Here is a 25,598-nt window from a genome sequence, read left to right as displayed (position 1 = left end):
GTCGCCGGGTCCTCTCGGGGTCTTGGGCAGTCCCGTGCGCTGTGCTCCTGCGAGCAGATCACACAGGCCTGGCGCCTGTGGCAGTGCGTTGAGGCATGGCGGAAACCCTGGCATCTGTGGCACTGAGCGGGACCCTTCTTCCCTCTCCATGCCTCGATGCGGACTCCCCCCATGCAGAGCAGCTCGGTGACTTCGTACACTGCTGGAATCGTGTGTGGGGTGCGGCGGAGCATGGCGAAGAAGAGGCAACCTGGTCTGCCCTTCCTCGCCCTGATCTGGCGCACGTACTCCGGCTCGAACCCCAGCTGGCGGAGTTCGTCTTCTATCTCTGCCGGCTCGGTGTTGAAAGGAAGGCCGCGGATTGCGACCTTCAGGCTCCTCTCGGCCGGCAGTGAGTAGGAGAACCAGGACACGCCCTCCGTCTTCTCCAGGGCGGTGAGGTACCGCTGGACGAGGCGGAATTCCTGGTCTTCCTGAGGCGTGAATCTTATACCCTTTCCGTAAGGGCGAGCTGCTGGGTTTCTACCCAACTGGAGCTTAATCTGTTTGATGTGGTGCGTCCAGTTGGGCAGATTTTCCACGATGAGTGGCGGGTAGCGAAGCTTTCGCTGTTTCGTCGGGGCTGGGCCGCTCGGTGGCGCACCGCCGGAAGGGGCGGCGGCGGCGGGCTTCGGCGGTGGCGTTGCTCTCGCGCGGTCGGCGTAGGAGCGTGGGGCCGGCGTCGGAGCTCGGGTGTCGTCCGACCCAGAAGCTTCGGCTGTGCGTCGGGGCATCTCGTAGCGGGAGGGAGGGGTGGTCTTCGCAACCCGTTTCGCCTCAGCGGGCGCGTCCTCCTCCGAGTCGGTGCGCTGCCTGCGGCTGGGGAGCGCACGGCGATCTGGGCCTTCCAGGGCCAGGATGGCGGCGTAGTAGGCGTCATCCTGCCGAAGTCTAGGCTGGACCGTTGTCTCGCTGTCCGCCACACTGTCGTCGTCGAGCAAGGGCATCGACAGCGGGCGCGGCGCGGCGGTTAACGCGGCGGGCGCGGGTGCGGCGCGCGAGACGTGCGGGGCCGGTGGCGCGGCGTACGGCGCGAGAGCGCGCGTGACGGAGCCATACGGGGCTACAACGTCGGGCGCACTCGCGGGTGCGGCGCGTGATGCGGGTGCGGCGCGTGGTGCGGGCGCGGCCGGAGGCGCGGCGCACAGCGCGAGGTCGCGCGTGACGGAGCCGGTCGGGGCTGCAACGTCAAGCGCACTCGCGGGTGCGGCGCGTGATCTCGGATCGCGAGCATGTCGTTGATGGTGGCGGCCCTGAGAAGGGCCTTTGGAGGTGGATGGACGGCTGTCCATCCTCGCGCGGCTCTAGCGGCGCGTGGGAGCGGTCGTCACGCCACCCAATCGATCACCGGCTGGTGAGATCGGGCATCTCCGGGGTTCGGGCTTCTCCTCCGCGCAGACAGAGCGCGCGGGCGAAAACTGTTGGAGCTTTTTCTCAAAAAAAGTCTTCAGTTTTCTTTACGGTGTAGGGTGCGTGCGTAGTGGACGACGTAGCCAATCCTAGACGACGTAGCCAATCCTGGACGACGTAGCCAATCCTGGACGACGTAGCCAATCCTGCCGCTCCGCTGGACCGCTTCGCTTTTAAATACTATCGTGGCGGTGGGGTTCGGAAACGTCGACGACGTACGATGCGTCATTGAGGATTCTACTCGTCATTCGATCTATGAATTACGTGTCTCATTATTGCGCCGATATACCTTCTCATTAGTTTTTGATAAATGGTGTCGTTGACTTCATATTATTCCACGTGTCATAGGAACTTGACGCGAAGTGCGAAATATAATAATATCCAATTAAAGCCTGCGATACATACATACAATGCGCGACGGAAACGCGACATCTAATACAAAACGAAAAATTCGAGAATGAAAGAAATGAGAGACGAATGGCTCGAACAATGGGAATTACTATTTCGATATATTTATTATTGTTATAGTGGCAATAGAAATACACATTCTGTGAAAATTTCAATCTCAATTCAAATCTCAATCTATTACAGTTCACGAGATACACTCCGCTGACAGACGGACGAACGGACGGGCGGATAGCGGAAGCCTAGAAATAGGGTTCCGTTGGTACCCTAAAAATAACACCTGTATGAGATACAGTTGCGCGCTGTTGTCGTGTTACGCAACAGTAGATATGATCGCTTCGCACGATTCCGCGTTCTTTGTAACGTAATTCATAGCACGCGCGTTGTGTTGCGTCAGGCTTTTGGACAATATAATTTGAGGTAAGGTAAGAGCAAAGTTCTGAAGGTAATGGGCTCAGGGGGGGGGGGGGGGGGGCTCTCATCAGCAAGTACCTAATCGACCCGGTGCGAGCAACTTTGTTTACTAAAACATGCGAAATTATATGATTTACGAGTGTATAAGGTTGGGGAAGAATTTTACACGCTAATTTATAGAATAAGTACTTGCCGGTGGAAACTTCCAATATACGTAATATTACCTTTTGAAGTAATATTTACGATAACAAATTTTCAGGTATTACTTATTACATGTACTTTTGTTTGTAATAGAAGAATTAAAAGTAGTAGATGTTGGCAATCCATGTCCGGTGTCGGTGGTTGCACTGTCTGTGGTCGTAACGTCAGCGCTAGATCTGTGGTGAAGAGGGTGATGGTGGTTGTGCTGTCTGTGGTCGTAACGTCAGTGCTATATCTGTGGCGAAGAGGGATATGTAGACTCTTTGGACTGGACTTTCGGTTTGGACGCTAATTATTGTGTAATGTGAAAACGATTGAAGAATTATACGGTTTGTTTGAGTAATTCGGAGATTAATTGTTAATATCAGAAGTGTGCAGTGACTTACGCTATGGGGAGAAAACGATCGAAACGTAAACGTGCTCGTTCCACCTCGAGTTCTTCAAGCGCCAGGACACCTCCAAGGAAATGTAATAAGGTATCTCGCAAAGATACCGAGACTGTGAGTGCTTTGAACAATATTATACCTGACTTTGATCCCTTGAAAGATGATATAAATGCATGGCTTAACATTATACAATCTTACGCTCAAACTTTTACATGGTCTGACGAGACAATTCGTTACCAAGCTCTAAATAAGTTAAAAGGGTCGGCTAAAGTCTGGTACGATTCATTATTGCGTACAAACGATAAGTGGCCTTTATGGAAATGGAGCGATTGGAAAGTAAAACTATCGGTTAGCTTCCAAGTTCGAAGAAATATGTTTGAACTTTTAAAAGAAATTGTTGATAAAAAACCAGTTGATAATCAATCTTTGTACGAATTTTATTTTGAACAAAAATGTAAAATTGACCGTTTGTGTTTGAACTTTTCCGAACAAGATATTGTTTCAATTATAGTGGGTAACATCAGTGATTATGCGTCTTTAGAATCTAGCAATTTTAAAACGTGTGACCAGTTGGCTAGTTATTTACATGGGCGTATTTATAAGAAAAATATTAAAAATATGGGTAGTTCACGAGACGGACAACTAAAAGCGGGAAGTAATCAGGGAACACCTTCGGTTAGTCAAAGCTCACAAATGAATTTAAATGTGCCAAATCAGCCGAGTTCCTCAAATTCTGGCCCAGATATTAATCATAACCAAACCCAAGCTCGTAGGTTTATGAAATGTTACATCTGTGGAGGTAATCATAAAAAACAACAGTGCGAGTTAAATAAGTGTGATTTTTGTGGTAGGAAGGGACACGTAGAGTCATTTTGCTATCATAAGAAGAATTCAGGGAAAACAGTTGCTAAACCGGAGCAACAGGAGACAAAATTTGTTTCTTCAGACACCAAAGACAAGTTCGTTAAAAAAGTGTACGTTTTTGATACCTGTCACGAGGCATTTATAGATACTGGGAGTAGCTGTTCTCTCATATCCGAATCATTAGTAAAGGAGTTATCGTTAAAAGTTATTGAACTACCTTCACCTATAATATTACAAGGGTTTTCTAAACAGAGTTGCAAAAATGTAAACAAGAAAATTTGTATTAATATTTCATTTGATTCAGTTGCATTGAGTGATATTGATTTTTACGTTATAGACGATCTGGTTGGGTGTAATATATTAATTGGGCGAAACGTAACAGAGCGATCTGATCTGGTCTATTCTCGAGTAGGTGATTTACTGAAATTTCAATACGCTAGTGATTTAAAAGAGTACTGTAATCGCATTTTTGAATCTGAAGTAGACGTGCATATACTTCAATCTGAATTAGTGGCTTTACTCAATCGATATGAGGATTGCATAGCTAGTAGCATAAAGGAATTGGGTAAAGTTACTAATCATGAAATGGAAATTAAATTATCTAGTTCACAACCAGTCCAATGCAGACCCTTTAGAACCTCACATTCCGATAGGCAGACGATTCGCGACATGGTAGACGAGTTACTCGAAAATAATATCGTACGCGAGAGTAACTCACCGTACGCCAGTCCAGTCCTTTTGGTGAATAAAAAAAATGGAGAGAAAAGGCTCTGCATTGATTATAGGGCGTTAAATAAAATAACGGTTAAGGACAAATACCCCATGCCCCGAATCGAAGATTTAGTGGATAGGTTACAGGGTCATAAAATATTTACTAGTTTGGATTTAAAAAGTGGATATTATCAGATCGCGGTAAATAAGGATTCGGTAGAGAAAACTGCTTTCATTACTGAAGACGGGCATTATGAATTCTTGCGGCTTCCATTTGGCTTGGCAAATGCACCATCGTGCTTTCAACAAATGATGAATAAAACACTTGGTAGCTTAAGATTTGGAAAAGTGATTGTATATTTAGATGACGTATATTTAGTTTCGGAAACTGTAGAAGAAAATTTGAAATTACTTGAGGAAGTTTTGCAAATATTTAAGAAAAATGGTCTCACATTGAATCTTAGAAAGTGTCATTTCTTTAAGAATGAAATCGAGTTCCTAGGGTATAAAATTAAATCAGGGTGCGTTATGCCAAACGAAGATAAACTGGAAGCAGTAAAGAATTTTCCAATGCCAAAAACAGTACACCAACTTCGTCAGTTTTTGGGGCTTATTAGTTACTTTCGAAAATTTATACGAAATTGTGCCATCTTGTCAGCTCCCCTTACAAAACTGTTGAAGAAGGATGCTGTTTGGGAATGGGGTGATGTACAAAATCAAGCGTTTTGCACTTTGAGAGATAAATTGACCTCTGAAAGTATTTTGGCTATTTTTGATCCAAACAAAGAAACTGTTTTATACACAGACGCTAGTAGAGAAGGTTTAGCTGGTATTCTAACGCAAGTGGGGACCGAAGGCGAAAAGGTTGTACATTATTATAGTAGACAGACTACAAACGATGAAAAGAAATATCACTCTTTCGAGTTAGAACTATTGGCTGTAGTCTGTTCACTCCAAAAGTTTCGGTTATACTTGTTAGGTACCCATTTTAAAATTATTACAGATTGTAGTGCTGTTAGATATGCGTTGACTAAAAAAGACATAGTTCCTCGGATAGCTAGGTGGGTATTATCAACTCAAGAATTCTCATTTGATATTTTACATAAGGAGGGTAGTCGAATGCAACATGTTGACGCCCTCAGCCGCAACCCTGTGCCGTCTGGAAAAAAAACTGAAACCGAGATAATTATGTCAATTACGGAAGGGGATTGGTTACTTGCGGTACAAGTTCAAGATCCAGAATTATTGAAAATCAGGGAGATAATAGAATCAGGAGAGGCCGAAAGTAATAAAGATATTTTCAGTAATTACGAAGTATTGGGTGCAAAGGTGTATAGACGAACGAGTCATGGCCGACGTTGGGTGGTTCCCAAGAACTGCATCTGGCAGATAATAAAATGTAACCATGATGACGTGGGCCATTTCTCGTTAAACGGTTGAGCGTATAAGTTCTCTATATTGGTTTCCACGGTTGCGTAAAGTAGTAAAAAAGTATATTAAAAATTGTTTGAGCTGCATTTACTACAAAAACAAAGGGGGGCCGAAGGAGGGAGAACTATACCCCTTACCTAAATATGCCCAACCATTTCATACCTTGCATCTAGACCATCTTGGTCCTTTCGTAACTACTAAAAATAAAAACAAATATTTATTAGTAGTGGTAGATGCGTTTACAAAGTTCGTATTTCTTTCCGCGGTTCGTAAGACTAATACAGCTGGAGTAATTAGAGAGCTAGAAAACATATCAAAAACGTTCGGTAACGCTAGACGAATAATCACTGATGCGGGTTCATGTTTTACTTCGGGTAAATTTACTCAATATTGTCTGAATAGAAATATCAGATTACATACGGTAGCGACGGGCGTTCCTCGCGCCAATGGACAGGTTGAAAGGTTTAATAAAACTATTTTAGAATCTTTAAAAACTATGGGTGCTGAGACTACTGATGACAGATGGGATCAGTGTATAAAGGCATTACAACAAGGGCTAAATAGCACGATACATAAAACTACTCGAGCTATCCCTAGTGAAGTTATGTTCGGTTATAGATTACGCATGGATAGTGATACTTTAGCTCCAGAGTTGAACGACGAAGAGTTAGTAGACGTGTCTCAGTTGCGCGAAAGAGTCGATAGTAATGTTAAAGCTAGTGCAGAATGTCAAAAGAAGAGATTTGATAGAAGTCGTGTGAAAGCTAAACAGTACAAAGAAGGAGAACTAGTATTAATTAAGATACAAAGTCAAGGTAATGACGGTCAAAGCAGAAAACTGCTGCCAACTTTTAAAGGTCCATTTCAAGTAAAGAAAGTCTTAGATAATGATAGATATGAAGTGGTGGATCTGAGAGGTAGTCAAAGAAGTTCGAAAACATATAATGGCACAGCTGTGGCAGAAAATATGAAACCATGGATTAATATTGTTGACTGGAATTTAGATTAGAAAGTCTCCAAAAAAAAAAAAAAAAAGATGGTACAGATCAAACCCGTGTTGGCAAGTTTTCCTTGTATATATTTAATAATGCTATAATTCAATGACTATAATAAAATTTTCTGATCCTAATATGTCGGTGATTGCCAATATGTTAATCACAATATAAAAAAAAAAAAGATATTAAAATAAAAAGTGTAAGTATATGCCCTATAAGTTATATTTTCTTTTTACCACAGTTGAAAGTTATTTTGAATTAAATCATATTCTGGAGTAACTATCATACTTTGTTATGTATAACAATAATAGTTGATACAGCGAGCCGTGATAAATTATAAAAAGGTTAATTTATTGTGAATATTGTACCATGCATATAAAAAAATCACATTGAAATACGACGCTTGTATAATGTAATATTAGTGGGTTAGTGGGGAATATTGTACCATGAATATTTAAATAATATCACATTGGAATACGATGCTTCAACTTGAAGGCAACTTGGTGTCTTAAGTGAGTAAAGGCTCTTTGAGCGCAAGTGGTCTTCACCAACTTGGTACGCTTGAGTGAGCGACATGCTCTTTAAGTGCAGGTGGTTTTCAACTATGATAAACTTGGTCTCCTAAGTGTGGCAAAGTCCCTTTAGGTGGAGTTGTCTTGTTGTTTAAGTTGCAGGCTATCGTATGACTGCTAAGTGATAAGTGGTAACGAATGGGCAATATTCTTTAGGAACCTTACGAATATGAAACTATAACAAACTTGGTCTCCCAAGTGTGGCAAAGTCCCTTTGGGTGGAGTTGTGTTGTTTTTGAGTTGCAAGCTATCGTATGGTTGTTAAGTGATAAGTGATTATGAATGGATAATATTCCTTAGGACCCTTACGAGTATGAAATGTGATTCAGGTATTAACAGATGTTTCTTTTGCAGTGGTTTTATCTCGACTCGTGGGGTGCCCGGGGCGGGCACCAGGCAGCATGGCCGTGTTGGCAATCCATGTCCGGTGTCGGTGGTTGCACTGTCTGTGGTCGTAACGTCAGCGCTAGATCTGTGGTGAAGAGGGTGATGGTGGTTGTGCTGTCTGTGGTCGTAACGTCAGTGCTATATCTGTGGCGAAGAGGGATATGTAGACTCTTTGGACTGGACTTTCGGTTTGGACGCTAATTATTGTGTAATGTGAAAACGATTGAAGAATTATACGGTTTGTTTGAGTAATTCGGAGATTAATTGTTAATATAGAGTGAAATTTTAGCTGAGTTAGGAACTATTTTATTGTGAGGTGATTGTCATGGAACAATGCAGCATGCTACAAATTCACACATTAATAATTTTAAAGCGATTACGCACTCATCCGATTCGAGTCCGTAAAAATAACATCTACCTACATCTGCTGTTAGCTCCGACCGATAATTTCTTGGTGCCTTTAGATTTCCCATGCATTTTAACCGAGAAAACTACCGCCATTTCGTTGCAATTAGATACTGTAGAACATACCTATAGAGACTGTGTTTCTCTGACGTAAAACAGCCTTAAGATAGCTATCGATAGCAAAGTTGTAGGAAGAGGAAGTGGGCGAAACAAACATTGAGTAAAAGGCAGAAGTACAATTTGGTGGGTCGCAACTCGCAAGTTTAATGTGGCGGAGGGAGTTTGTCCGCTCGGCGAACTTGAGCGCCGTGAGAACTTCGTACAGAATATAAATTCCAATTTGAACTCGGTTGTTCAAATAGTGGGTAATGAACCTTACATCTTTTCAGTTTAATTCGCTTTTGAAAAGTGTACTATGTAATACGCACAAACTGAGAATAGCGCGGACTTTGCGCCATATCGTGACGTCTTAGCTGGAAATATTTGAATTTAATACTCTACTACAAAATCCATTGCAAAATTATAAATAGCATTGGATTTTGTAGATAAAATAGCATATTTCCAGCTAAAATGTCACCATCACATAAAATCCAGCCTATCCTTAGTTTTCAAAAAAACATTTCTTTTATTAGCTACCAGAATAGCCTATGACTGCGGACTCGCCCTAATAATGATAAGAGAAAATTCCGTCTAAGATGAAAGCGAGCTAGCTTGGAAAGGATTATGACCCTTAATCGATTTCTATGTTGCATCGTATCGGAAGGAAAATCGCTTGGCGCCACGTTTTTGTCTAGGATAGTATTAATATGTGCACACGAGTGTATGTCTGTGCGTGTGCCTATATTTTGTTTGCTTTGTATGTGTTTTTTCTGTATTAATGTTGTTGTGTACAATAAAAGACAAAGATATTCAAGACAAGATCTCGCCAGACCAGGTTAAAGTAAATAAAGAAATTATAAATTCTGATTGTCACTACCGGAAATCAAACCCCGACCTTTCACTCCTCAACGGTAACCACTGCACCCGGAAGAACAAAAAGATTAAATCAACTAATCACAAATATCTTTATTAAAGTTAAGATAATATTTGATAGTTGATTGAATTTTTGTGTTTTTGTTGGGGATGAAAGGCACCTAACCTTCGCAGTATTTCGCGAAATCTGCTTCCAAACACGATAAAAGGTTTTGGTGCCGTCTAGCAATGAAATGCGTCGCATATCGCTTGCTGCATGGCATACAAAGGCGTCCTCTCTCAAAGGTGAGAGAGATACCTACAGAGATCAAACCGAGTGATCTGAGCGATGCAGTTTATCGAGCTACAAACGCATATTGCACATATCGCTAAGATAATAATATCTAGATTTTTTTTATTCAGATACAAGTTATCCTTTGACAGATATTTCACCTAGTGGTAAGTGATGGTGCAGTCTAAGATGGAAGCGGGCTAACCTGAAGGGTAATGGCGGTTTTTATTAAAACCCTTTGGTTTGGCGGTACGGCATTGCCGGTAGGGTGGTAACTAGCCACGGCCGACGTCTCCCACCAGACCAGACCAGAGATATTATTAAAATTTCAAACCCCTGTTGGCAATCGAATTCAGGGTCTCGCACTTAATAGGAGCAACCACAGCGCTTGCCAATGCGCCAGGGAGTTCTTCCATATATTTCAGGGTACAGGCAATTCCTTCCTTATTTCTGTTATTTGGGTAGAACAGCCTTTTTTGCTTCCTTATTTCTGTTATTTGAGCAAATTATTTTTGTAATATTATTTTAGTAGGGTGATCATATTCCCTTGGACAAAAATTCTACGGATGAGGATAAAGATTAAAATTAAAACTCTCAGATTTCAGCCGGCGCGGCATTTCAATAAAACCGGTCAAGTGCGAGTCGGCGTCCACGTGAAGGTTCCGTACCAGCGATCAAGATATAACACTATGCGCTTTTTACTTATTTTTAATTTGCATGGTGGCAACTTTGGAATTTTTATATTTGTTGTTATAGCGGCAATAGACACACCGTGGAAATTTCAACTCCGTTCCGTTTCTATTACTTTTAATGAAATACAGTCCGCTGACAGACAGATGGACGAACATACAGATGGATAGACAGACGGGCAGTTTAGTAGGTCCCGTTAGTATGGAACCCTGAAAATTTTGTTACGGAAGTAAATTTCGGAGTCCGAAATGTCAAACAGTAAAGGAATCCTTTGTTTAAAAGGCTTTTCTCTTCACGCCTTCTTGTTTTGGTGTACGCGGGGGTATTATAAAGATAAAAAGCTCGGCCGAGGCGCGAGGCGCGACAGACTCCATCTTTTAATTACGGCCTTTATTGAGTTGAGGCCTGCCCTGTGTTCATTTAATTTGACATCCGCATCATGTTTCGTTCTATTCTGTTTATTTTGATATGGGTACTTTCAATTCAAGACTGAATATCATCGCATAGGCGCATCATTAATTGCCACCAAGTCTGATTGCAGCCAAGAGCTGGTCGATAAATTGAAAAATAGCTGACGTGCGTCGCGTCGATCCGTTGCTAAATTGCGACGTGATTGAAGGACTAACCAATAAACCAACAAACATACAAACTTGCATATTTATAGTATGGGTAGTAGGGTACAATCCATACTTTAGCAGATATAGGATAAATCTTATATCCTATATCTAAGTTTCGGTTCATAACTTCATAATTAATGACAAAAGCGGTGATAACCCTGTCTGTGGTTAAAACGTAGATGCGGGTCGGGGATCCGGGGTTCGATCCCGGGCACCTCTAGCTTTGAATTAATGCGCATTTTAATCAATTAAATATAACTTGTTTTAACAGTAAAGGGAAACATCGTGAGGAAACCTGCATGCCTGAGAGTTCTCCGTAATTTTCCAAGTCGTGTGAAGTCTGCCGACTGATGAGCAAACCTTTCTCAAGCTCAGAGGAGACCGTGCTCAGTAGTGGACTAGCGACGGATTGATCATGATGATGATGATAATGATGATGATGAAATTTCTTCAATAGGTATTTGAAAACCATAACCGTTGAATTTCTTTCGCACAAGGAGCACAAAAATATTGTGTACACTTAAAATGTATCATTTTCCGGGCGTTGTACAAAATGACCCTTCCCCATTTATAACCGTACAGAAGAATACAATATATAATAAGTAGATGGCGATAAATCCGAAAGAAAAGTAAAAGTAGGCTGTAGTGCGACCCGAAACAAAAACGAGGCCAATAAATTGTGTCGCGAGACACGGAAGAGGAAGCACCAGTAAATGTGATCGACATAAATATCCCATCACAAGCCGGCCCTCCACCGTCAGCGAAACTCTACTCTCTCATAATATTCCTGCAGCTAAAAAAGAAAACAACGAATTAAGCTACCTTTAAGTTCTTGTACAACCAGCGCCCAAACACCATCCTGAGGTACGAACCATAACTAAGCTAAGCTGGTTTGACGTACCACGAAATCATATTCCTCTGCTTAGTTATATAATTATTATTATTTTTAACTTTTAATATTTCATTTCAAGTCGCAATTAAAAAAACACTTTTGAAATAACTGCTACACAGCCGCCATAATTAATTTTTATTAAAAAAAATTATAGCCAATGTCACTAGGGATCACGTAAGAATTCTAACGATACCCCATACATCAAAATCTAGTCAGGCATTAAAGTTATGGACCCTAAAAACTCTATTTTTTTGGGCAGTTGTAATAATATGATTTTTTTAAAGGATATTAGCCATGCTTAATGATGAACTATTAAATATTTCCCGTTCCCCGCTTGTGATAGAAGTAGATACGACAATGTGCAACGGTGGGGTATGAACTGGTGACCTTTTCGATTTCAGTCTGCTCCTTTGACCGTTGAGCTATTGAGCGTTAATAACTGAAACGTTGAAGCGAAAATCTATTTTATCTTCCACTTGCTACGCCGTAGCCGTCGGCAAACCAGCCCGTAGATTGTCGTAACGGCTATTTGCTACGAGTCACTCGTATATTCCGTAGCCGCTGGTCACTAACCGCACCGCAAGTGATTTGTACCAACTACCAATCGATAACCGCTCTCGCTTCGATAAGCTGAGAGGCTCTGCTGTAACTAACTTGGGTTTCAGTTCGCTTTGCTGATCAAACGGGAATACAAATAGAAACGTTTTTTATTCTAATAAAGAATCGTCGAATGAATCAATCAAAACGAAACATATTATGATCATTATATTCATTTATATTATGCACTAATGATTAAATGATGCTCACATAGATTAATCCACAAGGATTCGACCGCATGGGTTAAGTTTTTTTTTTTTAAATAGCGTGGGATCTCTGGGAACTCTTTGGTTTTCTGGAATAAAAAGTAGTCTAAGTTCGTCTCCAATGTATGGTAACTCCGCAAACTTTAACTCATTTCTAAACAAAACGGTCTAAAACTGTTATAAAATTGAGTCCTAAGTTCGAGATTTCGATCAAAACTTCTTTCAAAACTTTCATTAAGTTTTTGATCCTTCTGTAAAATATGATTCCGTGCAATTACACCATTCTGTTCACCAGCTCCTCAATATTTCTTATCGAGTTTGATATCAGATAGATATAGGTATCTGATATACTTAGCTGAGATTTACAGAGCGCACTTTGGCTTAACTTAGACTTAAGTCACAGTTAAAACGAGACAGCGCTATACACTGGCATATGTGTCTCGTTTTAACTAAAACTTAAGCCTAAGCTAAGTCAAAGTACGGTCTATAGATCTCAGCCTAAGTGTGAATTCCGAAAGAGAACCATTCATGCGTGGTAATATGGAACTATTGTCGACGTTTACTCACTGAACTTTATCATGTTTTAGAAATTCACAAGCGGATAGCCGACGTATGGTACTACGCTAAAGAAGTGTAAATTGAAAATTTATAACACCCCCGACAAGTGAAGGGTAACTAGAATTAAGAGCTGATAACTTTCAAATGGCTGAACCGATTTTCTAGGATTATAGCTAAGAACACTCTCGAATCTCGATCAAGCCACCTTTCAAACAAAAAAAAAACTAAATTTAAATCGGTTCATTAGTTTAGGAGCTACGATGCCACAGACAGATACATAGATACATTAATATAGATAAGTTAAACTTATAACACCCCTCTTTTTGGGTCGGGGGTTAAAAGGAAATACTTACATTTTGTTTTTTCATATCCAATCTAATAAAACTGGTTGAGGCACATCGGTTAGATGGTTTGAAGGTCTATAACGGACATAGGTAGGTAGAAACATTTTTGTGTTTTATATATTTTAGGAATCCATAGGGAGGGTGGCAAGTGGTAGGTGGTAGGTATTGGGCAGTGAGTTAAATTCGCTCTGTGTAGAGTGCGAGCCGCGCTGTGCGACAAACGGCATAATAAATGGCTGTCCCAATAAACGCTGCCAGTTACCACGCTTCCATTAATACTGCACGCTCTATGCCCACTATAGCCGATACTAGTGCTGTTCCTATATTCATGTATCCATCATCATCATCATCACCATCAACCTACTGCCGGTCCACTACTGAGAACGAATCTCCTCTTGAGAAGAGTCTAGGGCGAGATCTATGAAGCACACTTTGACTTTGCTCAGATTTAAGACATTATTAAAACGAGAAAGCGTTATACCGCTGGCATAAATCTGTCTTGTTTTAGCTGAAACGTACCTAAATCTAAGCAAAGTCAACGTGCGCTCTATAGATTTCAATTTGGAACCTAAGCCTAAGATTAGCCTGAGATTAGTCTGTCACGCTAGTCCAGTGTGAATTGACAGACTTCACACACCTTTGAGAACCTTATGGAGAATTCTTAGGTAACTACAGATTTCCTCACGAAGTTTTCCTTTACCGTTGAAACAAGTGGTATTAAATTGGTTAAGACGCACATAACTTGGAAAACTTAAAGGTGCGTGCCTAGGATCGAACGCCGCACCCCCTACACAGGAGGCAAAGACCACTAAGGCTATCATCGCTCCGCACGACATACAATACAATACTAAAGGAAATTGAATTAAATTGTGAAGACTGAAGACGACTTGAAACGAACAAAAATAGATATTCCAACTCGATTCAGGTACTTACCAACTCGTAATATGATCGCGCAGAAAACAACGGCGCTCAATAAAAATTGAGAATATCAGCCGCCATTGGTATTCAATGTGACTGAGGCGTCTCCGTTGCTCAGTAGAAGCCTCGCCCTCGCCTCTGCAAACCGACCTATAGAAAAATATAAATGACGAAAGAACAAAATAAATGAAATTTTATTATGAATTCGAAACAAAAGTCTTGAAAATTGAAAGCTAAGGCCTCATTGACACGACAGCTTTTTTAATGTCCGTTAAAAAAGCGTCCAAATAGAACAAATGTATTCCCAAGTATATTATGTTCAAACGTCCGCTTTCTACCCACACTGGATTATCGTCGTGCCCACGCCTAGCACTTTGACCACGTGGATTTAAATTTTTCCTATCCCGTAGGATTTGGAAACTCTTTGATTTTCCGGGATAAAAATTGGTTTGGTTTACCAGGATGCGCTTCTTCTGTACTAAATAGATAATGTGGACTTTGTGCATGTTTTACAAAAATCGGGGTGGGGACGCTCCGCACACCCTGACAGCCCCCGCGCTCGCCCTTACCGGGTTAGCGCCTCATACCCCGATAGCCATCTCGACCTGTCGCAAAACACACCTACCCTGCCGATTTTTATTCTTTTGACGGGTCTTAACTCTTGGCAGATATACAGACGATGTGATGTAAGGGTCCTTTTTTATCTGAACATACGGAATTCTAAAAACAACTTTTCCGTAATGGAATAAATAAACTTTTCCACAGTAAACAGATTTCAATGACAAAATGGAAAAGAAATTATTAGAAGATGCAATTAAAATTGAGTCTCGCTAAAAGCGGGAAAAATAGAGGCAGAATTTATAAGTTGTTGAGAAGTTTTCATGTTCATAACGTGAAAGCTGAAACTGAAATAATGAAGTGGTTTTAAATGCAGCCGGTGACTCTAGTACAAGTTCGCACGAAACTAATGATAGTTTTATGGGTATTCATTTAACATCAAAAAAACCGGCCAAGTGCGAGTCAGACTCGCGCACTGAGGGTTCTTTACTACAGAAGAAGTAAAAAACTAACTTTGTTTGTAGAGATTTATTAGTTATTTTAAACAACTATGATTGTTAGAGCGTTGGTTTTATTTTTCCTGTAAAATATACATTTTCTATTGACCATAATTATTTCAGATTTTTTGATTGGTAAACTTCGGCGATAAGGGAAAAGTAATGCTATTTCTTTTTTCGACATTTTGCACGATAAATCAAAAACTACTAAGCATGAAACTAAATAAAAATCTGTTTTAGAATATACAGGTAAAACCCTTTTACAAGATATGCCATTTAATATCCCATGATTGTAATTCAACGGGAAGAACTCTATTGGTTTTCTTGATAGACACGAAGGACATACGGATAGACGGACAAACGGACAACAAACTCATAAGGATTCCTTTTTTTAATGCCTAACTACTTATTTCAATGACAAGAAAAACCATAAGAAAAAATGGCTATATTACAATCCTTTAGATACCGGCTACCAATTTTATGGATTATCTCGAAATCAAAAATATTGTTATAGAAAACTTTTAAAACTCGTACTAGAGGTAGGTAAATACTTGCTAAAGCTCACTCAATGTTTGAGTTTTATAGAAAAAGTTGAATAGAAACATTTTATCGATGATTGCGAATTTCGGAGATCACAGATTTTATCGTTTTATAAACTAAAAACTTAGTTTAGATATTATGCATTCGCAGACATATACGCTAAAATATTAGCAGCTATTACTGCAAGCCAAACTAAGCTTAATAATGTAAACTTTGAAGCATCGCCGTATATACAATAACTTCCGCGCTCAGCCACCGCGGCCGACGGGCGCGTTTCACGCTAAGCTCCACAAAGCTATCCCAGCGCTGGCCGTCAAAGGTTTAGTATCCGGCGATATAAAAGTTCCACTAGATGCGGCGCGTCATAGCAACATGTTCCAACGAACATCAGTGTCCGCACTCCTGTCAATCGTTATCCGCTTTAGACGCAGTTTATTAAATACAGCACATTAAACTTGCTCGATAACTTTAAATTAATTCACGTTATCATATTTGCGTAGGTATAGGTAGCTTTAGTACCTATCATAATAAACCGATAGTCATCCACCGCTGGACATAGTCTCTTGTAGAGACTTCCGCACTCTCCGGTTTTGCGCCGTCTAAATCCAGCGGCTCCCTGCGACTCGTTTGATGTCGTTTGTCTATCTAGATTGGGGAGATGGAGTCTCCCAACGCTGTGCTTTCGGGTGCGAGGTCGCTATTCTAGCACCTTGGAACCCCAACATGAAACATCTATCAGTTTTTAAACTATGTGCCCTGCCCTTTGCCACATAGTTATAGTCTGTTCTAAGTTCTAACTTATCCATGTTCGTAGAAACGTCTTTAAAGCGGATTATGATTGACAGGAGTGCGGACACCGATGCTCGTTGGCACATGTTGTCACTGCAGTGCCGCATCTAGGGGACCATTTATATCGTTGTTAATAACAATAACATCGCCTAGTAATTTACGGCATGCTGAATACCAAAGCGTAGTTCAATAAACCCAGTAAATACACAATTAATGATGCCACTAATGTCTGCTCTGCATTTGGCGCGTTGCATTCAAAAGCTTATGAATTCCATAATAAATTGCCTAGAAAATAAATGTTGATAAAGTCGATATAACTGCATTTGAAATTTAAGCTCACATTCGTCGGTCGTAAATTCGACTTAGTCGCTCGATGCCTCAGATGGCCAGAACATTTCAGCGTTCACAAGAAAGATTTATTAAACTTTATTTTACAAACGGTACCGAGTCCGTGGTCCCACCGCTTTGACCCACCGGCACTGGTGGATCTACAGTATATCACCCGTACCATGGTCCTGTGAAAATTTCTACTCTCTACCTATTACATTCATGAGATGCAGTCCACTGACAGACAGGCAGACAGACCAACAACGGAGGCTTAGTCGTTGGATGATATAGTGGTGAAAATTAATCACGTAGACTTAAAAATAAAGCTACGGGAGTTCAAAAGGCGTCCAGCAAGGCGATTCAGAACACTCGATTTGGTAAGTTACCGAATCGAGTGTTCGGGATCGCCCGACAGGTCTAATAAGTTCCCACGACAAATTCAGTCAATATTTTTTCTTTATGTAAGTAAGTAGATACAATGAAATGAAACACGCCATAACAAAAAAAACTATATATTAAACAGCAAAGTCTCATCACAACAAGCCGCCGCGGTCGGGCAGCAGAGGCCGGTCGTGCGCGCGCTTGTCCGGCGGCGGCGCGCGCGCGCGGCGCAGCAGCAGGAACAGCAGCAGCTCGTACTCCGACGTGGCGCTCTGCACCATGCGCAGCGTGCTCTCCAGCCGCTCCTGGCGCGCGTCCCAGCCGCGCAGCCGCTCCACGCTCTCGCGCAGGTACTGGTTCAGCTGCAGGACAAACTACATTGCGAAGCTTTGTACAGACGTGTGGCCTAGTTATCACAAGAGGAATGAGTGGGCTAGTTGTGACAACACATATCTATATTCTATACTAATAAGAGGTAAAGTTTATAAGTTTGTTGGTAGGGGGTAATCTCTAGAACTACTGACTCGATTTTGAAAATTTCACGAGTAGTAAGCTACATTATTCCTGAGTAACATAAGCTACATATAAGTATTTATTTTTCAAAAAAATTAGAGATCTCTGTAAAATTTTCAATCTACCCGTGCGAAGCCGGGACGGTCGTCAGTGAGTAACTGACGTAGCTTATTGCTTGCGAAGCTGAAGTGACAATGGGCACACGTTAGACGTAGAGGTCCCAAGGTGCTTGAATGGCGAGATCGCGCTGGAAAACGCAGCGTTTCTCAATCCATCGTGGAAGTCCCTACAAAAGACCTAAGTCCAGCTGTGGACGTCTATCTGTTTACAATGTTGATGATATCAATCGACTTCCATGATGCACCAGCGAATTGGCGTTATAGCGAATTTAGATTTTCGTTCTTTTAAAACTCACTGTGTAATCCCACGCATATTTAACAAAATTCAGACTACACCTACTGCTTAAAACGTCCACCCTACATTTTAATACCCTTTATATCCAGCTTTGCCGCTTATTGATAAGACTATGACTGTTTTAATTTAAATATGAAATAAGTACGAAATAATAATATTGTTGTTATAACCTTTTGAAGTCGCCTTTCCATTAATTTCCTTTGTATCCATTCGCAAAGGTATGTCATAATTGCTAGCAAAATCAAGGCAAGCGTGAAAATCAAATCATGCGCTGGGAACTCTAAGAAGAACCACGTGTGAGCGGTGGTCGCCGGCGGCGGTGCGGGCAGCGGGCGCGGCTCCGGCTTCACGCGTGGGCGCGGAAGGAGGCTCGGGAAGTAGTACTGCGTGGGCAGCAGCACCAGAGCCAGCAGCCCCGACGCCACCAGCCCGTTCGTGCACCCGCTTATAGCCATGAGCCTCACCGGTCAACCTCACATTTCTCGCTCCCAGATAAAATTCTATCACTTATGTACATTAAAGTTTCTGAATGATAATGTAAATACAACGTAAGATTTTTTGAGAACTAGCTATTTGATTGACATTAAATTTTCTTCTTTCAGTCACTTTTGCGACAGCTCTATTACAAATGCTAATGTCGCGGTCATCGGCCCATAGTGTGCGTAGGACCTTTTGTAGGACCACACTCTACCCATACTCTGCCATAGCCACAGGCACATAGGATGCATACGATCGGGATAAGGTCGAAGGAGAAAACACAAGGAAAATTTAAAAAAATATTTTTGACGATCATTTTTTTACCGGCTATAATAATGGTCTATTCAGCAGGTATTCACGATACGGTGTCCGTTGCTGTTATGATAATTATAAAATAATGATTATATAGACGTTAATCTTCATATGCCTGAACATATGAGCGAACTGGATTCCGAACGGTCGGCTTTTTGAACCCCACCCGTTGTATTATTGTCGTACCCACTCCTGGCACAAGCTTTACGCTTAAATGAAGGGGAAAGGGGAGTATTAGTCATGATTAGCATGACTAATATTCTTTTCTATAAAAAACGGTTGGAGTGCGAATATTTAGGTAAATTGTAGCCGTTATTTTGCCGATAGCGGTGCCAGCGCTAACTACTAAAATACCGTTAGCGGCATATTAAGTGTTAAAACTTTTCGAACGTCTGTGCTGTCAGTGTCATTGTCAAGTGTCAAATAAATGACAATGTCATTTTTGTAATTTTGTATGTGTTGTGTATTTTGTTGAAAAATTTGTTGTTTGAATAGATAAATCGTAAGTTTTATCCTTATTTATGCAAATTATCCAATATAATAATATATTATCATATATTCGCCAATCTAGTTTTTCCAATTTGCATATTAAAAACGAACATGTACGTATTTAGAGTTTTGTATTATTTTGATTCCTTCGCTCGCACGTAACTCATAAAAATTCCATAGCTCAGTATTCTCACCTGTTTCTCGTCCTTTCAGGGTCAACCGTATAATAATGCGTTAGTGGTCAGTGAAACAAAGAACGCGCAATTTATGTTTTTTCCGGTGTACAATTATATAACATGAAGAAAGTTGTGTTGTTCAAAAGTGTGTCAGAGGACTACGAAAATGCTTTCCGGAGTCACAACTACGAGACCGTGTTCGTGGAGCCGCTGCAGTTCGAGTATCTGAACCTGCAGGAGCTGCGGTACAGGCTGCAGGACAAGTCGTACGACGGCATCGTGCTCACGAGTCCGCGCGCGGTCGAGGCGGTCTCCAAGTGCTGGGCGCCGTCCAAGTTCGCGTTGTGGAACTCCAAGAGGATATACACTGTGGGTGAGGCGAGTGCGCACAAAATCAAGTTGCTCCTTGGCTTGGAAGCCCTCGGCGCCGCCGCAGGCAACGCTGAGAACTTGGCGACACTCATAGCTAAAGAAAATTGTGAAGGATCAAAATTCCTTTTCCCCTGTGGCAACTTGAGGTCAGAAATTTTACCTAACATTTTACACTCCAAGCAAATGTCAGTGGATGCTATCACAGTTTATGAGACTAAAGAGAATGAGAACCTCCGGACAAATCTACAGGAACTGAACGACACGGTCAATCCCTGCTGCCTGGTGTTCTTCAGTCCCTCGGGATGTGAGTACATTTACAGACAGCTTCAGACGTTCAACAACAAATTATCCAATCTGCCACACTTTGCTATTGGCAACTCGACAGCTCATAAAATTGAAAACCTTGGAGTGGAGATTGCGGGAGTTGCTGCTAAACCCAAAGCGGAAAGTGTGATTGAATCCGTGCAACAATACTTCCGGACTGCTGAGAAGTGCAGCTAGTGATGTAACCACTTCACTTAGTGGGTAAACAAATAACGTTCCACAGCCAAATATGAATATCAGCCATATCAATTTATTATTTAGTACAAAACAGAATTTGGATCCATTAATCTATTTGGCAGGCTTTATATTAATGTCAAAATTATTATATTATTGTTATTCTTCACTTTTATTCTAACCATCAAGCAAATTAGTGCTTTAGTTCAGTAGTCCATCCAGAAACCAAAATATTAAAACTAAATACATTATATTCAAAAAAAAAATTGGTGACACACTGTTTCAGTACATATATAAGAGCAAAAAAAAGTCTACTTTATCAAGATTCCTGCAACTGTTTCATGGTAAACTAACTAGAAGGATATTTCAACATTAAAGTAGCAAAAAAAAGGGAAAAATCTTTACAATAAATATTCCCTTTGAATGTTTAGAACATTTTATCAGCTCTACAGTAAAAACAACTAAAATTAGTCATTCTTCATTAAGTATATGTAAAAAAGCAGAATATTGTTTAAAGTATAGGATATTTTATGAACTGATTGCTAGGAGAGTACATCACATTGCTACAGCCCACCTTACCTTCACATAGTTGTACAGTATTGTAAAGTATGTTAAATGCAAAATAGAATCTTAGTTACTGTTCTTAGTCATTCAATGCTTGCATAAATAAATAGTACAATACTTAGATACTTGGAAACTAGGCTCAGACTTGTGTCACCTTTGCTATGTTAAAGTGATATAGCGTTTTATCTCTGGCATGAACCTGTCTCATTTTAACTGAAACTTAAGTCTGAGCAAAGTGAAAGTACACTATGGCTCTGAGCCTAAAACCAAAGCTGTTGTTGACTAGAAAAAGACAATTATTCATCACAGTTTGACAGCTACTTTGATAGGTGTTATTGCTGTATGGTGGTGGTTAGTTTGTATATTTTGTAATATAGAACTCGAATATGACTATAGATGTACAAAGAATTTTATATTATATCTAAATTGATAAGACTATGCATTAAAAGACAATTTATACAAAACTTGTTTAATCATTAACACAAAATCATACTTATTACCTACTGTAAGATCTACAAACATCCAAACATAGTGATACAGCTGTGATCCATTTTTATCTTCCGTTGTCTGCACGGGCCGTTAAGGTAAAGTCTATTCACTAGGATTGTGTCGGTACACCCCCAGGTGCACTTATTATTTTACTTTTATTTTATTATTTTTTAGTGTTTGTTAAATAATTTTTTTCTATTTTAAAAATAGTATAGAATACTGTTATACGTATATAATTAAACACAAGTTAAGCAGCAAAGACAATTTTAATGAAAATGTGAGTAGGTAGATGCCAAATCCTCCTGCGGGCAGTGGCGTGCCCAAGGTTTGAAGGTAGGGTAGGCATTTAGGTAGGAACCTATTTAATGGCATCATATTCCTCATTCTGGGAGTCGTGATCTCTTTCATTAATCATATAATAGTAGGATTTTTTTTTGGGATATTAATACGATGGGTTCCCGGGTCTTTCCGAATTTTTACTAGCAGTTCAATGAAAAATAGCATTCAAGTTGTCACAAATAGCATAAGCAGAGCTTTTATGCCTCTATGACCTACTGCCTGCGGGTGTACGCCGCACGTGGCGACATTTGATGTCGCGCGCGGCGGCGCGACACAGTGGAAACAACCCTAGGTATCTAACTAGCGATCAGACTACTAAACGTCCAGTTCAAACCGGCTGGGTCTGGGGGCTCGCGGACTCTGCCTGCGAGCGTCGTCCCATCTCCTGATCACCGACACGTACGTAGTCACTGCGCTGCCCAGCACTAACCCCGCGTTGACGACTGCAAGGGGCTGGAACACAACCACACAAAATAATTAAGTAGTTAAAATTAACCATTAATAAGTAATGGACCAAATTGATTGTGTAAATGATAAAAGTTCCCATGGGATTCTCAAAAGCCCATGCGTCTTACCGATTTATACGAAATTTTGGTGCAGAGGAAGCTTGCATCCCGAAAATTAACATAGGTAACTTTTTATCCCGGAAAATAGTATTAATTATTTTAAAAAAAAATTACGGGATTTAAAAAATCTAAATCCACGCGGACGAAGTCGCGGACATCATCTAGTTCCTTATAAAATTTAAAAAATCGTACTTTTTAAATGTATAAGGAAGTAAGCTTTAGGTATGTAGGTGCCTATCACTAAATGTTGACCACCGATTCTCAATGATATAAACATACAATCGCGGAAATGAACGCACGCAAGTTGAGACCTTGTTACGAGGCGCAGAAACGCCGGCCACCGACATTTATGGTAATTCGGAGTTTTTGCTCGCCAGAAACTTCATTATGTAGCTTATTATTTATTAAACTGGTATAAAATGTATTTGAATAATGAAACGAGTCTCGGCCCACGGCCACCGCCTCGTACCGCGGAATTAAGGGCGCTTGTCCACCAATGCAGAGCGGAGTGGAGACCAATCTGGTTTTACTACGTGGTAATTTTAATCACGTTACCTAACGAAAATTTGATTGGTCGACTAAATACATATCCACTCTGCTCCGCTTTAGTGGACAGGCTTCCGAATCCTGAAACAATAACAACACGCGAAGGCTTTGCGGCGGCGAGCATATTTCTTCAGCTATATGTATTTTATATATTTTTCGGTTTTATTATATTTTTTCTCTTGGTAAGAAAAAATGCCAAAAAGTAGAGAATGTAGAAAATATTATAGAATGGAAAATACCCCGTGCGCGTAGTCGAGCGCGCGTTGCGCGTCACAGAACGCTAGACTCAACACGCCAGATATGAGTAGCCATAACCCGATACAGGTTGACACGATGATATCCTGGAAAGGAAAAACGTTAGGAAAATGAAATATTCAATATCAATTACCTGCCTACCATAAGCTACAGTTTCCTAATCCTAGGCCAATGAGAGTGACGCCGGCATAACATAGCGGCCACCGGCCTATGTGTCGCCAACCAGCATCGCTAGAAAGCTTTCTAGGAAACTAAATAGACAACAATTTATTCAGAAGTACGACTTATATTATTAACAATCAACGTGTTATATTTCAAACCACGTACAAAGATTTATATACGTAAGGAGGTACCTACTTATATTAACACGCGCTTTTCTAGGGAAGTCCTAGGGTCAGCTCGAGCTGTAATTTGGTACAGCTGCTGTTGTTGGAATATTAGAATGAAGTATTGTTAGTGAGGTATTTTACCTACTAACCGTATAGAAGTAGGTCATAGGCGCATACGCAGCGAGCCGCAGGGCATCGACTGCGCAGAGCAGCACGAGAATTGCCGCGGATGCTACGGACGCGCCGCCCGCGAGCCGCGCGCCGCGCCCGCACCCGCCGCCCGCCAGCCACAGCACCGAGGAGGCCGTGCACACCACCTGCAAGCGCCAACAGAGAAACAGACCGAAGAAATAGAAACATTAGGTACTATTTATTCAAATAAACTTATCAGTAGGTAGTTACCTACGTCTCCTAATAATCATATGCATCTAATCTACCGCACTGGTTCGGAATGTATTTATTTCCTTTTGAGAATGCCTTACATCCTACATTAAAGGCCGGCAACGCATCGGCAGTTCCTCAGGTGCTGCAAATGTTCATGGGCGGCGGTAATCACTTAACATCAGGTGACCCGCCTGCTTGCTATTTTTATTTAAAAAAAGAACCAACAAGAAACTCGGCAGTTGCTCTCCACGCATTGTTGGAAGATTATGAGATGATTGAGAAATGAGAATCAAGGATTGATTACCGATTATGGTTCTCTGATGTTTGCTAACCGAAAGTAGTAGTGCGTACAGTAAGTAAATAAGTATAAGTATAGAAACCTATACCTACGCGAATAGGTAGTGAATAAGCTGTAGACCTCCAAATAGAAGGGTCCGGAGTTCAATCCTGGGCACGCATCTGTAACTTTTCGAAGTTATGTGCGTTTTAAGAAATAAAATATCACTTGCTTTTAATAGTGGGCTTCTTATTCTGAGGTGAGCCGTGCTCAGTAGTGAACCGGCAACGGGTTGATGATGATGATGATAGGAAACCTATTAGGCGCTGTATGAACAATATTTAAAACAAAATAAAACAATAATTTGTCACTTACTATTGATAGCACCTTTAGAACGCCTTCCGTAGAAGTGAAGAAATTCCTCTCTAAATAATATTCGCGTAATATCTCACGATCGCTTTCTGCCGTATTCGGCAGTTGCATCGAATTAACCATTTGGTGATGTATCCTGGGCCTAAGCAGTGATACAGGTGTTTTATCAATATGAAACCAATCAGTCACGAATACAAATTATTAACCTAATCTGGCAGATTTAAACGATATTGAATCAATTAAAGTAACATCCAATCAATCGGATCAGTAGATAGACATTACACGATACTTGAATTTAATATAAATAAATGTACGTACTTTATCTTAACAGTGGTCAACTGTAGCCATAGTTTAGCAATCGTACAGTTGGGCGAAGAAGATTCTTTACTCTATAAACTACATACTTAGATGAAACTACTATAACGTAGATTTTAAGGCGTCGTCGATAAGACGAAGTATTTTGCTGATAGTTTTGTCAGTCACTGCCGGTAGGTACTATATAATATGGATTACTGATAGTATGACAAAAATTTGGCTAATTCTCTGCTCCATCAATCATTCATCATTCATGATTTATGAAATCGACGAATGTACCGTCTGATATCATATTATGGTCATATCATTTTTGTTCATTTTTGCCTTTTATTTGGCATCCTTCACTCGAAATGAAACGTCTGTAGGTATATATAATGAATCAAAATGGAACAATTATTCGAGTGAAAATTCACTCGATAATGAATGTTTTTCAACTTTTGTGACGCGTAAAAGCCCTCAAGCTCGAAATCATACTTGTTGCAACTAAAAGTAAAATAAACAACACACAATTTGTATAAAAACCATATATGTATT

At 40.8% G+C, this 25,598-nt stretch overlaps 3 protein-coding genes across 4 annotated transcripts; 1 reads left to right on the top strand and 2 right to left on the bottom strand.

The window, feature by feature from the left end:
* Positions 1-17,529: 17,529 nt before the first annotated feature.
* On the bottom strand, positions 17,530-18,911 carry LOC123875885. The gene is made up of 2 exons (XM_045921951.1): positions 18,475-18,911; positions 17,530-17,739 (listed from the first exon to the last, which is right to left on the bottom strand). The coding sequence occupies exons 1-2, from the start codon at positions 18,757-18,759 to the stop codon at positions 17,530-17,532; spliced, it is 495 nt and encodes a 164-aa protein (XP_045777907.1). The 5' UTR covers positions 18,760-18,911.
* Positions 18,912-19,537: 626 nt separating this feature from the next.
* LOC123875808 (uroporphyrinogen-III synthase-like) lies at positions 19,538-21,656 on the top strand. Of its 2 annotated transcripts, none has more exons than XM_045921852.1 (2): positions 19,538-19,595; positions 19,796-21,656. In XM_045921852.1, the coding sequence occupies exon 2, from the start codon at positions 19,879-19,881 to the stop codon at positions 20,629-20,631; it is 753 nt and encodes a 250-aa protein (XP_045777808.1). In that variant the 5' UTR covers positions 19,538-19,595; positions 19,796-19,878; the 3' UTR covers positions 20,632-21,656. The 2 variants fall into 2 exon arrangements, with proteins under 2 accessions (XP_045777808.1, XP_045777809.1); XM_045921853.1 differs by having other exon boundaries at positions 19,559-19,695.
* Positions 21,243-25,116, bottom strand: LOC123875810. Its single transcript, XM_045921855.1, has 4 exons — positions 24,753-25,116; positions 23,866-24,033; positions 23,372-23,473; positions 21,243-22,473 (listed from the first exon to the last, which is right to left on the bottom strand). Exons 1-4 carry the CDS (start codon positions 24,870-24,872, stop codon positions 22,336-22,338), a joined length of 528 nt encoding a protein of 175 aa, XP_045777811.1. The 5' UTR covers positions 24,873-25,116; the 3' UTR covers positions 21,243-22,335.
* Between the last annotated feature and the right edge of the window lie 482 nt (positions 25,117-25,598).

The sequence above is a fragment of the Maniola jurtina genome, chromosome 20, assembly GCF_905333055.1.
Source record: "Maniola jurtina chromosome 20, ilManJurt1.1, whole genome shotgun sequence".
Taxonomy (NCBI): domain Eukaryota; kingdom Metazoa; phylum Arthropoda; class Insecta; order Lepidoptera; family Nymphalidae; genus Maniola; species Maniola jurtina.
This window is presented reverse-complemented; position numbering and strand designations above follow the sequence as displayed.

Coding starts and splice junctions, on each gene's coding strand:
- LOC123875885 (XM_045921951.1), bottom strand. CDS start 18,759: ATGGCTATAAGCGGGTGCACGAACGGGCTGGTGGCGTCGGGGCTGCTG. Junction 17,740..18,474: donor TGGAAAGGCGACTTCAAAAG/GTTATAACAACA, acceptor TTTGTCCTGCAG/CTGAACCAGTACCTGCGCGA.
- LOC123875810 (XM_045921855.1), bottom strand. CDS start 24,872: ATGGTTAATTCGATGCAACTGCCGAATACGGCAGAAAGCGATCGTGAG. Junction 24,034..24,752: donor TTCTAAAGGTGCTATCAATA/GTAAGTGACAAA, acceptor TGGCGCTTGCAG/GTGGTGTGCACGGCCTCCTC. Junction 23,474..23,865: donor CTATGACCTACTTCTATACG/GTTAGTAGGTAA, acceptor TTTCCTTTCCAG/GATATCATCGTGTCAACCTG.
- LOC123875808 (XM_045921852.1), top strand. CDS start 19,879: ATGAAGAAAGTTGTGTTGTTCAAAAGTGTGTCAGAGGACTACGAAAAT.